The 16,544-nt window shown below is 34.5% G+C and overlaps 2 protein-coding genes across 2 annotated transcripts; one reads left to right on the forward strand and one right to left on the reverse strand.

Moving 5' to 3' along the window:
* Positions 1 to 3,286: 3,286 nt before the first annotated feature.
* LOC111204325 (maternally expressed PAB C-terminal protein-like) lies at positions 3,287 to 3,927 on the forward strand. The gene is made up of 2 exons (XM_022698711.2): positions 3,287 to 3,473; positions 3,564 to 3,927. The coding sequence occupies exons 1-2, from the start codon at positions 3,345 to 3,347 to the stop codon at positions 3,807 to 3,809; spliced, it is 375 nt and encodes a 124-aa protein (XP_022554432.1). The 5' UTR covers positions 3,287 to 3,344; the 3' UTR covers positions 3,810 to 3,927.
* A 2,455-nt stretch (positions 3,928 to 6,382) lies between these two features.
* Positions 6,383 to 8,680, reverse strand: LOC111203693. The gene is made up of 2 exons (XM_022697673.1): positions 6,662 to 8,680; positions 6,383 to 6,418 (listed from the first exon to the last, which is right to left on the reverse strand). The coding sequence occupies exons 1-2, from the start codon at positions 8,678 to 8,680 to the stop codon at positions 6,383 to 6,385; spliced, it is 2,055 nt and encodes a 684-aa protein (XP_022553394.1).
* Between the last annotated feature and the right edge of the window lie 7,864 nt (positions 8,681 to 16,544).

The following is a 16,544-nucleotide window of genomic DNA, read 5'->3' on the forward strand; positions in this document are numbered from 1 at the left end:
CACATGAATTCTAGTATCTTCTCCTTTTCTTTTTTTTTTCAAATATTTATAATTTTAATAAGATTTTGCTGAGGAATTTGATTTGAGATAGGGTGTGATTTGGGAGTTTGTTTGTGTGGTTTGAGAATGAGAGTTGTGGGTATATTTATAGGAAAACAAAGCTCGTTAATTCCACGTAAGCAAAATCGTCGTTAATACCTCCTATATAAAAACACGGGCCTTTGTAATTCCTCGCAATTTCCTCGTACAAAAAAACACGGACCTTTGTAACTGCTCGCTATTTCGTCGTAACCTTACGAAGAATTTGCGACGATATGTAATCTTATATATACTCCCGAGCGCTCACTCTTTGTTTCCTCTCTACTTCCTCTCCACTTCCTCTCCATTTCGTAGCAATGGTAAGCCTCTTTAATTTCTCTCTAATTTGGTTAGTTTAGGATAGATTAGGTGGTTAGTATAGGAATTTAGATAGGTTTACGGATTTTATGTTATTTAGTGTTGATTAGGTGGATAATGTTGGGAAATATACTGTTGATGTTAATTTTAAAAATTAAAATTTTTTTTCCAGGTTCGAAAAGGAAGACTTACTGCCCATTACAGAGAGATGTTCGGTGAGTCGGGTAGTCGTTTAGACCCGGCCTCTTCTTCAGCTCCCGGTTCTTCGGGTCAGGAGACTGTCCCCGAGACTCAGTACACTCAGAGAGTCTCTGGGTCTACTTCTTCTAGAGCACCATCGGCTCCTCATGTGCCTTCCCCGATGGCTCATCCGACGATGCCTGCTCCTGTGCCTCCTCCGATGGCACCTCCGATGGCCGCCGATATTCATCCCGATTTGATGGTGCCTCCGAGTGCTCCTTACTCGCAGTACACTGTAGAGGACATTATCCGTCTGCCAGGCAGAGAAGGTTTACCAGTCATCGACCGGACGGAACTTTGTGGTATGTTGCACTAAATTTTTTTTTAATTCGTTTAAAATTTTTTTATAACATTAAAAAATAATTTATATTTTAAATTTGTATTTTCCAGGTGGGGGGGTTGACAACTGTCTTGCATCGGACGTAACCGACACGATCAAAGGTTACTCCTCCATGGCACATCCGAACTGGAGTAAGACGCCTCACTACGTCAGAAAGACGTGGTTCAAAATTTACGCTGTAAGTTTCTATTAATTAATTATATATACTTTAATTTTTTCATGATTTATATATATACTTTCTAAAATACTAATTGTTAATTTATTTTTTCCAACAGCAAAAATATAATTGGGCCTTGGGGATCACTGAGAGGGTGAGGAAGAAGTTTAATGCGAAGGCGAAAGCTCGCTTGTTGGACACGGTCTCCAACTGGAAGGGTGACTGGATCGTGAAGGGGTATGAGCGTGGCAAACCCGCTGAGCTCACCACGGATGTGTGAGATGACCTCATCCGTTATTGGCGTCTTCCTGATTCCATTAGAATCGTCCAGTCTTGCTCTGACTCCCGTAACACGGTCGATGAGCACGGAAACGGGCCGATGCTTCACATTACGGGCCAAAAACCCCACGCCGGTGTCCGTTTGGAAATGGTAATTAAATATTTTATTAAATAAATTTTTTAATATATATATTTTTATTCTAACTTTCTTAAATGTTTTTTATGCCAAAGAGACGGGACATCTCCCGTCTCTTATGGAACTTTACGAGAGGACCCACAAGAACAAGGCGGACGTATTTGTAGGTGGCAAGTCCGAGCAAATCTACAACGACGTGGTTGCTCGGGTTGAAGACCGCCAGACCCAGCTGACCCAGCAGTCTACCGACGGATTACCCGTCACCATATCCACACTTGAAGTGGATAAAATTTACGAGGAGGTAAATTTTCAAAAAAATTTATTTTTTATTATTCATTTAATATAATTTTAAATTTTTACTAACAATATTTATTTTTTGTTTTTAAGGTTGTTCCTAAAAAAAAGGGACGGACGTTGGGGATTGGTTCCGTCAACGATGTTCCGAGAGCGACATCATCTTATGGTCAGCAACGGGATGATGAAGTCAATGAGCTGCGTAACGAGTTGGCCGCGACAAAATCTCGTATGGGTGGAGTCGAGGGCTTCTTGGACGTTATAGCGACCACAAATCCGGAATGGGAGTCCATGTTGAGGAACATGAGACAACAACATCCCATTCGAGGCGAGTCATCCGACGTACATAACGAGGCGGATGTTACGAGGAGGAGTGATGAATTCTACCAGGCGATGAACGACCCTTAGTTTTTTTTTTCCGCTTGTTGTATTATAAATTCAAAACTTATTTATATATAAAATATTTTCGTATTGATTTTTTTATTTTAAATTATAATTTTATTAATAAATTAAATAATTTTAATTATTTTTTATTATATTTTTAAATTCTGTAAAATAATAAAAACGAAGTAAATTCGTAGCTAATGTACGACCTATTTACGTGAAAACCTTACGAGGAAATGACGAGAAATAATAAACGAGTATTTTACGAGAAAACATTTACGAGGAAATAACGAGGAAAGATTAACGAGTATTTTACGAGGAAATACTTTCGTGGTAGTTACGTGTATTTTGCGAGGAAACACTTTCAAGGTATTTACGTGTAGTTTACGAGGAATCGTACGAGGTATTTACGAGGAAATATAGCGACCTCCTTACGTGGAATATTTACGTGGTTTTTACAACGAAATGATGTGCTTCGTCTTTACGACGAAATATTGTCCTCGCTAAGTTACGACGAACTGGCGAGAAAATATCTGTTACGACGGATGAGTAACGAGCAAACGTGTTTCCTCGCTAATTCGTCATAAAGCCTCTTTTACGACGAAGTCACGAAGAAAACCATCCTCGTTAATATTATGTTTTCTTGTAGTGATTGTATATTTCAAAATCTTGTCTCAAAATATGTTAACCATCAAATTATAGATACCGATATATATATAAATATCGGTATCTATAATTTGATGGTTATCATATTCAATAACAAGATTTTGAAATATACAATATATTCAATATATCTATATATATTTTAAATTAAATATTTTTTCCATATAATTATAAACCAAATTTGAAAATATTTATTAACTATTTAACGGATTGTATTATTCACACTAAGTCATATTCAACAAAACATATGTGGTAGAAAATGTTATTCTCCATATTTGTTTAGCGCGTGTTTTCTACGCGGTCCAAAATATATATTCAATTCCAATTATGAAAAATTTGTTCTTAGTTACTCAAATAGGCAGACTGATTTTACTATATATCACACTAAACCCTTGGTTGGTAACCATAAATCACATATCATCTTCTCAATATTCTACTATCTTCACTGCTTAAGCATGCCTCCTCCTCCTGTTGCTGTTTACAGATCGGATGATTTCTTAGCCCGTACTGCTTTTTTCCTGAGATTTCCTGTAGCTGCTTTGACCGAAGCACTTGAAAACCGAACTCCCAGTGAACAACGAACTGTAAAATTGATTTTATTTTTATATGATGGTTATCTTTCAAAAATACAAGTTTACTTATCTTTTTCTCATACTTTAATTGTTCTTTCGTAGTTGATTGGTGAGACGCTCTACCCTTTGGTGGAATTACTCCAGCCATTGTTTGCACCAAAAATCACAGGAATGCTTCTTGAACTACCCCGAACCCAAATCTTTCGGTGCATAGAATCACCAGAAGTCCTCAAAGAGAAGGTTAATGAGGCAATTGATGTTTTAGTGGACTGGTATCCCCAACAGATGAAGCTAAACGAGCAAGAAGCTAAGGAGTTTCGAGCAGCCATGCTCTTATCTAAGCTTTGATGTGATTTTGCTTGGTTTAATTATGTTTGATGTTGCATTTTGATTCTGAATAAAAAGCTTAAGATTATATCATTATTGGTAATGTACTCAATGTTCTAATGAAAAACTGTTAAAAACATCTATTTTGTTTTTATTTGTCCAAAAATAATAAAGGGATTTACCAAATATGACTCAAAACTTGATTTTGATTGCAAAAGTATACCCAAATTTGAATCAAATGCAAAAGTAACAAAAAACTCTTGTGAAATTACAGCCAGCCCATTGTGACAAAAAAAAAACAGAACTCATTTTTACGAATATATCTCCGCTAAGTCTTCTGAGTCTTCTGAGATTCTCTTAAGTCTTCTGAACGACGTCCACGGAAGTCGTCTGGTATAGTTGATCTTAAAAATAATTTATAAATTTTGTAAAAAATATTTTCATAAGCGAAAAATTAAAATTATGTAATTATAAACAGTTTTAATTGATATAAATTAAGATATAATAAAATTGAATTGTTTTCAACATAGATGAGTGAAAGTAGTGAATCAAGATATTCTTTGGTCTAGGGTTTGGCAACATATGTTATAGTATTGTATGTATTCTTATGGTTAGATTTGGAAAGCTTAAATGTTTTTTTGAAAAATTAAATTTTTATCTACATGTGATTATTTTTGTGTATAGTAAACACTTTTTAAGTTTAATTTGATTTTATGAAGTGTTTAGTTAGTTAATTTAGCTTAGGAGTTATGTTTAGGGTCTAGACGACTAACATGTAAGTCGTCTGGGAAGTCTTCTAACTCCCGCTAAAAATATTTTAGTTTCCCGCTAAAAATATTTTAGTTTTCCGCTTAAAATATTGAAGTCTTCTGGGCGACTTACAAGTAAGTTGTCTAGTAAGTCTTCTGATCGAAAATATTTAACCTTCTTGGAATTTTTGTCTCCATATATAAAGAAAATTGGGAAAATTGCTTAAAGAGAACAAGAAAACAGCATAGTTGTCCCTTTAGTATAAATCCAATTTCAAGTTGTCCCTATAGTATAATATTTTCCATAATACCAAAAGTAACCTTTAATTAATTTATTAAACATAATTAATTGTATTTAAAAAAAATACAATAATGTTGGTTTAATAAAGTTGCCGGGAAAAAAAAAATCAGAACAAAAAGTGTAGAAACATTTGATTTCCCTAACCCTAAAAACTTCTTGGTCTCTCCGCCTCTCTCTTCAACGGCGAAGAACATGGCGATTGTGTCTGCTTCGTTGTGTTCCCTCCGGTGAAATCAACGACGGAAACCACCGAAGCTTCTCTATCATCCTCTCCGTCTCTCCGCCTCTCCGCTTCTCTCCACCTCTCTCCGTTTCTCGCCACCTCTCCTCTTCTCTCCGCCTCTCTCCGCGTCTCTCCTCCTCTCGCCGCCTCGTCGCTTCTCTCCAGACTTTTGATCCAACTCAACAATGTAATACACTTAACTTGGCTTCTTGTAAACCAGACTTTTGATCCAACTCAACAATCAAACCCGACCAGAACTAGATCCACAATAAACCTAAAACCCGACATATTTAAGATTAACTCAGCAATGAAACCCGACTTTTCACATTTTTTCAGATCTTATTTTCCTTCAATCTCCTTTTTCTCCCTGAGTCAGTTTCTCACACCCATGAATACTTCAAGGCGACATTCGTACGGGGTGCCATCTAGGTGCTGGTGCGAGAAAGGGGTTGTGATATTCTATTCGAGAACTGATGACAATCCTTACCGACGGTTTTATAGATGTGAAATAGGGGCACAGGTTCATAGTCTGATTCGATTTTCGATTTGTTATGTTCTTTTTTTGTCTGATTCGATATTTGATTGTGTAGGACAAACATGCTGATTTTTCATTCCATTTTGTTTCTCCTAACTTGATTTTCGTTTCTATGTAGCGAAAGAAGGAAAATCATTTATTTAAGTGGGTTGATGACGCCCTGCTTGATGAGATCCGAAGGGTAGAGGCTGAGCAAGGGAGAATTGTCGAAGAGATTGAAGATCTGAAAAGTAGTATCACACAGACAATAGAAGAAGAAGTTAGGAAGCAGAAAAATTCACTCGAATTAGGTTGCTTAGGAAGCATTCTATGGCTTTTTGGAAGATTAAGAAGCCAAGAATGAGTGAAATCAGTCTACTGGTTCTAAGTATCTTCTTCTTAGTGTTTTCTTGTCGTCTTTACCAGTCAACTAGTTCTTAGTATTGGCTTCAATTTGTGTTTTGTTGTTACATTGTTTGTGTCGACTTAACCAGTCTAGTGGTTCTTTATTTTTTGTGCTCAGTGTTCTGTTCTTACAATCCACCTTCCTTGTTGAAAAATCGGGCAGCAGCTATTGTCAAACAAACTCAAACTCAAATTCAAACTCAAACTCAAAAGCATAGTTGAACATAACATAAGTAAACAAACAGAGAGATAGAGAAGTGATGAGAAAATAATGTCAATATATAACAATGAAACTGAGAAAATAACCATACGAGAATTATCCAAAGTATAACAATCAAAATGAAAACAAATTTGATTGTTTTTAGAAGAAAAAACCATACGAGACAAGGCAATACTGCACTTTCAAACACCACAACTTGCATACTTGAACAAACCAACCTGTAACAGAAACATCCATACATGAACACAATTAAATCGAGATTGAAAAACATATAAACGAACTGGCTATATAATCTGACCCTTACCATATGTGACTGGCTATATTGGTATTTTACAAGTTGCTCTGTTGTGCCCACTAATACCACATCTACTACAATTGCGAGGCTGCCTCTTTTGTGATGTTTGCGATGACTGAATTTTATCTTTAACAGTTTTATATCTGTGTTTTCTATTCTTTCCAACTGATTTTCTTGACTCTGGTGGTAGCACATTGACCACGACAACATCTTCTGGCATGGACCAAGCATCCTCAGGAACAGCAATAGGATTGATGCTTTCATGATAAGCTTCTCGCCAAGCTTCTGTAGTGTAAAATAAATCAGTCAATGTGTGTGGCTGTTTGCCAACATGAAAACCAGCTTTAATTGCGTGCCGACAAGGTATCTTCATCAGGTTGTAATTCCCACATGAGCAAGTACGTCTATCCAAATCAACTAAGCAGTCGATTTTATCACCTCTAACAAGCAATCGACCATCGCTGACAGGGTAAACTGCAAATCTTTTGCCTTTCTCGGTTCTCCTTTCAATCTTTTTCTCCACATCTATGGTAAGAGGATGATTATGCTTTGAAATTTTTTTTTTACGGTTATAAAACCACCGAGTCAGCATTTCCCTGATACTGTCCAACAAGGGAATGATTGGATACTCTCTCGGCGAACGCAAAGCAGAGTTGATGGATTCGGCAGGGATTGTTGTCCTTATGTCATATCTATATCCAGAGAATTGACATCTTGCGCACTTTTGGACTTCAGCATCCCTTAGGTATTTTTCAATTGCCGGACTGATATTACACACATTAGCAAATATCTTTTCAAATTCAGCAACTCTATAAACCTTGGACGCCTTTGCAACCAACCCAACAAGTCCTTTCCCATGGTAATATGTTACCACATTATTCAACAAATGATGAATGCAAATACCATGTTTAGCTGTTGGATACACAGTCTCAAGCGCCTTAGCAATGGCCGCATGTCTTTCTGAAATGAAAGCCAAATGATGATCATCAGCAATGACAATATTTAGTTGTCTCATAAACCATTCCCAAAAATTTTCATTCTCTGAGTCGACTACTCCGAATTCAAGAGGATACAAATTATAATTTCTGTCTACGGCAGTTGCAACCAATAGAACTTCTTTGTATTTGTTCTTCAGAAAAGTGCCATCAACCACAATAACCCTCCTTATGACTCTGTTAAATCCTCGTATCGATTGCCCAAATGCAATAAACATGTACCGAAATCTCCCTTTGCTGTCAATCTCATACGATGAATGTGTACCCAGATTAGCCTCTCTCAGCATGTGCAAGTATTTCGGTATTTTTCCATAACTTCTCTCTGGTATACCTTTAACATCATTAACCGCATATTCACGAGCATCCCATGCTAAAGATTTCGTGATCTCACAGCCATGATCCATAAGCATAATCTGTATTATATCATTGCATTTCGGCCCTTCCTTAACCCCTTCATACCTATGCATAATTAGACTACCTATAGTTTTGGCCGAACCAGTCCTACCCGGTTTGGTTTTGCTTGAAGGTGCGCATGTATGTTCACCGACATACTTTTTGATAATGAAATATGCAGAATCCTTCAAACACTCTGCTCGAACACACCAATTGCATGCATTATCCTCACATCTAACATACCAAAGCTGTCTATCCATTTTGATAATCTCGTAGTGAAAGTTATGCTTCATTGCACATATCTCGAAAGTCGCCTTCAACAAAGTTTTGTTCTCAAACAATTGTCCCTTCTTAACAACATTGAGCACATAAAATTTTGACATCTTATGTATGTCCTCTTTGGCCGAGATCATGGTATCAGCATGATAGGCATCCTCATCAACTTCGACTCTGCTAATCTTTTCTTTCTTTTTCTCGCACTGCCTCTCAACAAACATAGGAGCTGGTTCGTTCCCCCTATCAACCGAGTTTCCCTCCTCTTGAGTAGTACTTGAATCAGCTGGCGACTTGTTAAGATCAAAGTCTGGTTCATTCAGATTCTCAACTTTGGCTTTAGATGTTACACACAATCGAGTAGAAACACACTTTTGAACAAAACCAACAAAATTTTGAAGCTGTCGATCATTTGCAATGATAACAGGTGGACAAGTTGATGTATTGATCAACTCAGTAGGTAGATAACTCGACTCCAAATCGGGTAAGCTATCTTCTTCCATATCAAAATCCTCCAAAACCATTCTTTTAAAAACCTCTAAGGTTGAACTTGATTCCAATAACAGTAGCCTAGCCCCTTTCTCATCAGCCGAAAAAACCCATCCCGTGGTTGCTCCAAACTCCCAAACACCACATGTTGTATAGATATGCATCATAGAACAAGAGTTTGGGAAAATCACAAGACAAACTATAGAGAAATCATAGGGAAATCATAGATTGGTGAAGAAGAACATTAAAAATCGTTTTTTATTTTATTTTTCACGAAGCAAATCAATGAAAACACGTTTTAGGAAGTTAGAATATTTTTAAAATGGCAACTTCCTTAATTTTCGAAAATACAGTTTTTTTTATCCGTAGAAGGCACCTTCTACACTGTGTAGAACATAACAAAATTCCAGAATGTAATTTCTACACTAAGTGGACGTTCGTGTATATTTTAGATTTTGCATTCCTGATAACTTAGAATACTCAATAAAAGTAGAAACATCTTTCTGAATAAAAGTAGCGATCATTACAAATAGTAGAATTCGTATTCCCCATATTTAGAATTATAGTAAAAAGTAGTTTGTACTTTCTAAAACAAGTAGATGGATGTTTTCATTCTAGAATTCACTTTCTACTCACCCGTTTTGGGTAGAAACAAAATTCTACTTTTAGTAGAACGTAATTTAAAAACATGATTTATTATGTTTTTCAACCCAAAAAAATATATGTGTTTGTGTAAATGGGTATTTTATTAATTGTTTATATTTTTAATAATTTTTTTGATTCTTATAACTATTTATTTCATTAATTTTAACATATGGAAAGGGTAAAAGAGAGAAAAAAATGAAAAAAAATGGATTTATACCATAGGGACAACTATGCTGTTTTCTTGTTCTCTTTTGGCAATTTTCGCAATTTTCCCAAGAAATTTTACACATTCTCTCTTCTCCTCTCAAATGGCTGCAACAAAAATTGTATATTCCTCATTCTAATACTCTCCAACCTCTCTCTAATCTCTTTGAACTTATAAACACCAAATTTTATATCAATTTATTATTTTTGTCTCATGTCTTTCTCACTAGTTTATCTTGTTTTGCAGGTTTTTCATCACATGGTTCTCATCTTCCACTCATTTAAAGGTAGATTTATTAAATTTAGATATGTATTTTTGTGTGTTCTATAAAGGTAGATCTATCTAATATTCCACTCATTTTCTCTATTTTTAAGCCATTTGAACGTTTTTGGAGATGCAGGTTTTTCAGATCTGGATTTGGATATGCAGATTTTTCAGATCTGGAAGATTTCTGGGCTAGAAGACTTTCAGACGACTTCCAGGAAGTCTTCTAACAGAGTCTTCTCCCATGTCTGGTAAGTTCTTATGTCTGATTTTTCTTCATTTGGTAACCTCCCGTTGCATAAAATTCTTACTTTTTTTCCAAACTAAAACTCTTCAAACCCGCTCTAATCTCTTTGACTTGAAAACATTAAACTTTATATGATTTTTTCATTTTTGTCTCATGTCTTTCTCACTAATCTATCTTTTTGTTGCAGGTTTTAATCAGATGGTTCTCATCTTCCACTTGGATATGTACTTTGTGTCTTCTATAAAAGTATGTCTATCTAATTTTTCACTTATTTTCTCTGTTTTTAAGCCATTTGAACGTTTTTTGATATGATATGCATGTTTTTCAGATCTGAGTTTGATATACATGTTTTTCAGATCTGGATCAGACTTTGGAAGACCTATGGGAAGTCTTCTCGCAAGTTTTCTAAAATATAATGCGCTAGAAGACTTCCAGGAAGTCATCTAGAAGACTTTTTCCATATCAAGTGGAGTCTAAGCTTGTCTTTATAGAGGAATGATCTATAATAGTGTTGTTTGTAGTATGTTTTGTGATTTGCATATGTACTCCTTTAGTTGTGACTTTTTTTTGTAAATTTGAAGAGATATTAACGAAAACGTTTGGTAAATATGTTCATTTTCCACAACATTATCTTACCAAAATTACTTGACATAACTGAAGTTATTGATACAACTTCAATAGCAAAACACAAAAAATTAATAAAATTTAATACAACTAAGGGAGAAGAATTCTCAAGAAAACTTAGTCAAATTCATAAAAGATAAAACATTACATAAGGTCAAAGCTAGAACACTTTCATTAGGCACATAAGTAAAAAGTATATCTTATGATCTGAGAAGACACATTAAACCATGTTACTTGATATTCTTGAAGTTACTTAACACTTTTGAAAATTAAATAAACATATCTTAAAGTTACTTAACAAATTTACAAAAACTAAAGTAGAAGACTTCCACGGAAGTCTTCTCAATTAGCTAGAAACTTTACTAAGCATGAATGTTGTTAACCTCATAAATATCACCAATTAAGTTATAAATTTCATTCACTAGCCCCAATATTGACTAATATACATGAATTAACAAAAAAAAAATTCAAAAGTCTTTATAGTTTTAGAGAAAATGAAAGTTTATTAAACATTGACGCAGACGACTTCCACGGAGGTCGTCTGGTAGACTTCTAGGAAGTCGTCCATTTAGGCTAGTTTTGCAATTGATTTTTAACCTAGACGACTTACATGGAAGTCGTCCATCTTTGTTTGTTAAAAAAAAAATCGAGATGACTTTCATGTAAGTCATCTAGAGAAAACAGGTTAGTTTTGCATTTGACCGGATAGTGTCAGAAATTTGATTTTTCCTGGACGACTTAGATGTAAGTCGTCCAGTAGAAAATTAAAAAATCAATATTTTGTTATACCTAGACGACGTCCATGTAAGTCGTCTCAGGTTAGTTTTGCAATTAAAAATTAAAATAAAAAAATTATTTTTTTCTAGATGACTTACACGGAAGTCGTCCGTCCAACGACTTACATGGAAGTCGTCCCAGATAAGCATGGTTTGACCAGAATCTCGGAATAAAATCATGGATGACTTTCGTGTAAGTGTAAGTCGTCTGGACAAAAATAATTTTTTTTGTTTTATTTTTTAATTGCAAAACTAACCTGAGACGACTTACATGGAAGTCGTCTAGGTATAAAAAAATATTTATGTTTTTAATTTTCTACTGGACGACTTACATGTAAGTCGTCTAAGAAAAGTCAAATCAAATGCAAAACTAACCCGTTTACCTTAGACGACTTACATAGAAGTCGTCTCGATTTTTTTTAACAAACAAAGATGGACGACTTCCATGTAAGTCGTCTAGAAAAACATATTTAAAAATCAATTGCAAAATTAACCTCTGCATTGACCAGAATACTTCCTTGTAAGTCGTCCACAGCCAGACGACGTACCCGGAAGTCGTCTGGACGAACAAATCTGAAAAAAAAACTAATTTCATAGTTTCAACGAGTGAGATAACTTGTTTAGCACACAAAAGTCTTCTCCAAGCACCCAGAATCTCAAACAAAAGTGACTTACCAAGAATCGTAAGCTTCAATGGCTCTATGAACCATAAAAATTTTAGAATCAAAATCTTGGTTTTTTTTTGGATAAATATGGAGAGAAAGTAAAGAGATGTTGTTTTTGGTTCATAAGAATTGAGAAAGAAAGAGTGTAAATCGATTTTTAGGTGTACTAAGAGCTTCCAATTGGTTGTTCATGGTGGTTGGTGTATTGATGGCAATGAGAATATTGTGAATACTTGAGGAAGACGAGGATGATAGAGTAAAATATGTATTTTTAAAAAAAAAAAAATGATGGCATTTTTCGTGAATAATCTAAACTTTGAAGGTGAAAGAGGCAAGTCAAAGTTTTGAGTCATATTTGCAAAAAATCCCCAATAATTATATGGGATTGATTATCTACCCCAAACCAACCATAAACACAAAACAAGACCAACCTTATAAACAAATGCAAAGGCTTAAAATAAGTAACCAACCATATTCAATTCTATTTGTGAAAATATATATATTCAATTCTAGTTGTGAAAAATCTTGTTCTTGATTACTTAAATAGGCAAACAGTTTTTTTATATAGCAGAACCATTGTTCGGTAATCCTACTCACATTTTGTTTTCTTAATTTTCTACCGTCTTCATTGTTTAAATCATGCCTCCTCCAATTTTTTTTTTTTTTGGTCTAAATGTTAAGGTCTCCTCCTATATATACAGTATTCATGATCCGTTGTCCCGTGCTGCTTTTACCCGAAGATTTTCCGTAGCTGTTTTGAATGAAGCACTTGAAAACCGAACTCCCAGTGAACAACGAATTGTAAACTGATTTTTTTTATATGATGACTATTTTGGAAATATAGTTTACTTATATTTTTTATTTACTTTAATTTCCCTTTTTGTAGTTAATTGGTGAGACTCTCTACCCTTTGGTAGAATTACTTGAGCCAAATTTTACAGAAAAAATCACAGGAATGCTTCTTGAGCTAGACCGAACCCAAATCTTTAAGTTGGTAGAATCACCAGAAGCCCTCAAAGAGAAGGTTTACGAAGCAATTTTTGTTTTAATTAGGAAAGTGGTTTCCCCGACAAATGAAGCTAGACGAAGAAGCTAAGAGCATCTCCAAAAAGGAACTCTATTTTGAAGTTTCCAAAATTATATATTTGAAGTTTAAAAGTGTTCTTCTCCAAAATCAAAACTTCAAACTTAACTTCAAAACTATTTGTATTTTATAATATGGTCCTTATATTTGTCATAACTAATTTGAATTCATAAAACTTTTGTAAATAACTAACACATATATAAACATATTACAACAATATTAATTAATAAAATATTATATTAAAATATAAAATTTTAAACAAAATAACTTAATTAATATTAAGCTTCAACCAAAATACCATATTATTCCATAAAGCGATTTTCGTAATGCATATATGATATACTAGTGCATTTCAAAGTAAAAATAGCTCTCCTCATTTTTAATTTGTAGATTAGAGATAAAAAAATTTTGAAATCAGGAGATATTGATATTTGTAAATGCATTAGATCAGAACAAGAAAGTAAAACAGAAACATAAAATATTGCTAAAAACTAACTTTTATCGATGATATTAATACTCGTGAATATAAAAACAAGAAATAATTGTACGAAAAGACATCATCAACAACAACAACCATCTTCAATTACACAAAAAAATGGACAATATTTGAAAATTTTAAAGGTTTCGGATCAAACCTACATGGCTATTAGTGTTGTTGTAATATTTAAATCTGTGTAATAGTTATGTCTTCATGAAATTTTTTAAAAGTTTTTCTGTTAAGTTTTTTTTGTATAGTTTTGTTATCTAAATCTAGTTTTAAATATTTTAAATCTTCTTTTAAAGTTTTATTTAATTTTATGTGTAAACTTAAATTTTGTAAACAAAACTTAAAATATTTATGAGATATAATTTTTATAAGGATTAAAATAGTAAACAAAAAAATAATTATGAATTATAAATGTGATATGTAATTGTAGGGACCAAAATACAAATAAAAATATGAAACTTCAAATTTGAAGTTTTGAGTAATGAAACTTCAAATATAGAGTTTCACTCCTCAAAACTTCAAAGCTCTTTTTTAGAGAGCAAAAAACTTCATATTTGAAGTTATAGAGTATCTTTTGGAGATGCTCTAAGGAGTTCCGAGAAGCCATGCTCGTGTCTAATTATTGATTTCATTTTGTGGTTTTATTTATGTTTTGTGTTGCATTTTGCATTTTGATTCCTCATTTTATTCCAAACAAAAACTTAAGATTCTATCATCATTGTTAAAAGTACTCAATGTTCTAATGAAATTTTGTCAAAAAGAAAACTTCGTTTTGGTTTTTCCGAAAATAATAATATGGGATCATCTATGCCAAACAAACCATAAACACAAACACAAGAGATTATCTATAAGAAAAAATATGCTAAACCAACCATAAAACCAAAAATAAAGATTACCTATAAAATACTCGCCACAAAGATATCAATTGTGTATGAAATATACATAAGGTCTGATATTTAGATAATTTAACATACATATGCATATTACCTTTACGGTTCATAAAGCCGATACTCGATAGTGTCTTTTCAAATATCAACTTTGTCTTTACAATTTTTATTTGTACAAAACGAAATTTTATACCACTATATGGTTATAAAAGATAGTTTTAAATGATATGAATGTATGTGTGTGCGAAGGAGAACATTCAGTATGGGACGTGTGAGAAATGCGAAGAGGCCAAAACAGGATTCGAAACTCATGATGATTGCGAAACTTACAGCCTAAGCGACCCAAGGTTACGGTCAGGTCATCCATCTACCAAACCGACCCAACTTGGGGTTTCTGTGTATGTCGTAACATGTGTCTCACTTTTTGTCTCCGACAGTTAATATATCCTCTTCTGATTGGTTCGCAAAGAACTAGCCCCAGTTTAACTGGTACGATGTCGTGGAAGCACCGTTTACTAGTGGTTAAGGTTTAAAGGCTTCTTCTCCCAGATTTGGGGTTCAAATTCCAGGCTATTGTGGGAACCGAAATTCGCACTGTCGATCCCATATTGTAGGGTGGATCTCGAAAGATATGAATATTTCCGTTGATTTAAGAAAGATAGGAAACCCTAAATTTCCCAGAAGTCTCGGATATCTGCTAAACCACACCCCAAGCAATCAGAACACGAAAAACAGACTAAGTATGAAATTGATAAAACGAAAAGAACGCAAAGAAGATCTTATTCCGAATTTGCGTATAAGCATTTACAACAGGTAAGGCCTCGGCCGTAAGAGCTGTCGGAGAGACCCTAGTTCTAACCACCTAAGACCTGAAAACCTAGTTGAGTCGCAGCTCGATAATAAAAACGGAAAATTGCCTAAATTGCTCTAAGTGCTAAGTTTTGCCCTGAGTAGAAAAATTGCCTCCTCCTGCATCTTCGACCTCAAAATCCTTATATACTCCTCTAGAGGCGGTTTACTCTTTCCCTTTCTGCCCTCGGTCGAGTTTATCACTTCGCGGAAATATTCTATTTTTCTTCGATCTTTGTATTTATCTTCAGAAACTTTACATTTATCATCTGAACTTGACATTTATCTTCTCCTGCATAACAAAAGATAAACCGTCATAACGACTGGGCTTGATTTCGTATAAAATCGTAAGTGGGCTCTTAGCCGCGTTCTGGGTCCTTTCGGGTCATTTTCCGACTTAGGCGCTTTTACGATTTTAGAAAAAGAGCACTTTCGAAACGACGTCGATTCCGAAGAACATTCAATTCCTCGCATAGCGTAGGCAATTTGATACCACTCAAATTACCCTAAGGAGTGTATTACTCTCTCAAATAAGAGGTTCAGTTGTAGTACTTAGGGATCGAATCCATAAGGAGCTAGAGAACCTATTAAATCTAGTAAATTATTAATTCTAAGTGTTTGTTGTTTTATGGTTTAAATGTAAATAGCAATCCTAATTGAGCAAGTCTATTGCTCGACTAACAAGATGATTGGGGCTGTAACTTATTGGAAAGGTATTAGATGCAGGGTTTCTATTCAGGTGTTGGAGATTATAATCCTATAGATGCCTACCAGTTGCATGCATGATATATTAGAGCTTAACCCCTTGAACACAGTGATCAGCGATGGCAATGTTTCATTGGTTAACTAACTAGATCTTGGGTCTCAACTGTCGTCTGTTGATCATAATAAAGTGTCGATCGATGGTCCTATAGGGATATCGATCGATATACCTTTCACAGATATCGATCGATTGTCAGAAGACAATATCGATCGATGCTTCTAGTTAAGCCCTAGGCGCAGGTTGATAATGCTCACTAGCTGTCTAGTTCAGCGGTAGCCTTTTTCTAGCAGTCCAAGTATGACAGATTAGATTCAGGACTGGATGGTCAAGGATGCTTGACTCATGCAGATTCCTAGGTTCAATATTCTAGTTAGCTAATCTAGAACAAGCATTAAGAAAAATC

Source organism: Brassica napus, chromosome C3 (assembly GCF_020379485.1).
Source record: "Brassica napus cultivar Da-Ae chromosome C3, Da-Ae, whole genome shotgun sequence".
NCBI classification, from domain to species: domain Eukaryota; kingdom Viridiplantae; phylum Streptophyta; class Magnoliopsida; order Brassicales; family Brassicaceae; genus Brassica; species Brassica napus.

Coding starts and splice junctions, on each gene's coding strand:
- LOC111203693 (XM_022697673.1), bottom strand. CDS start 8,680: ATGGTTTTGGAGGATTTTGATATGGAAGAAGATAGCTTACCCGATTTG. Junction 6,419..6,661: donor CACCAGAGTCAAGAAAATCA/GTTGGAAAGAAT, acceptor TTTCTGTTACAG/GTTGGTTTGTTCAAGTATGC.
- LOC111204325 (XM_022698711.2), top strand. CDS start 3,345: ATGCCTCCTCCTCCTGTTGCTGTTTACAGATCGGATGATTTCTTAGCC. Junction 3,474..3,563: donor CTCCCAGTGAACAACGAACT/GTAAAATTGATT, acceptor GTTCTTTCGTAG/TTGATTGGTGAGACGCTCTA.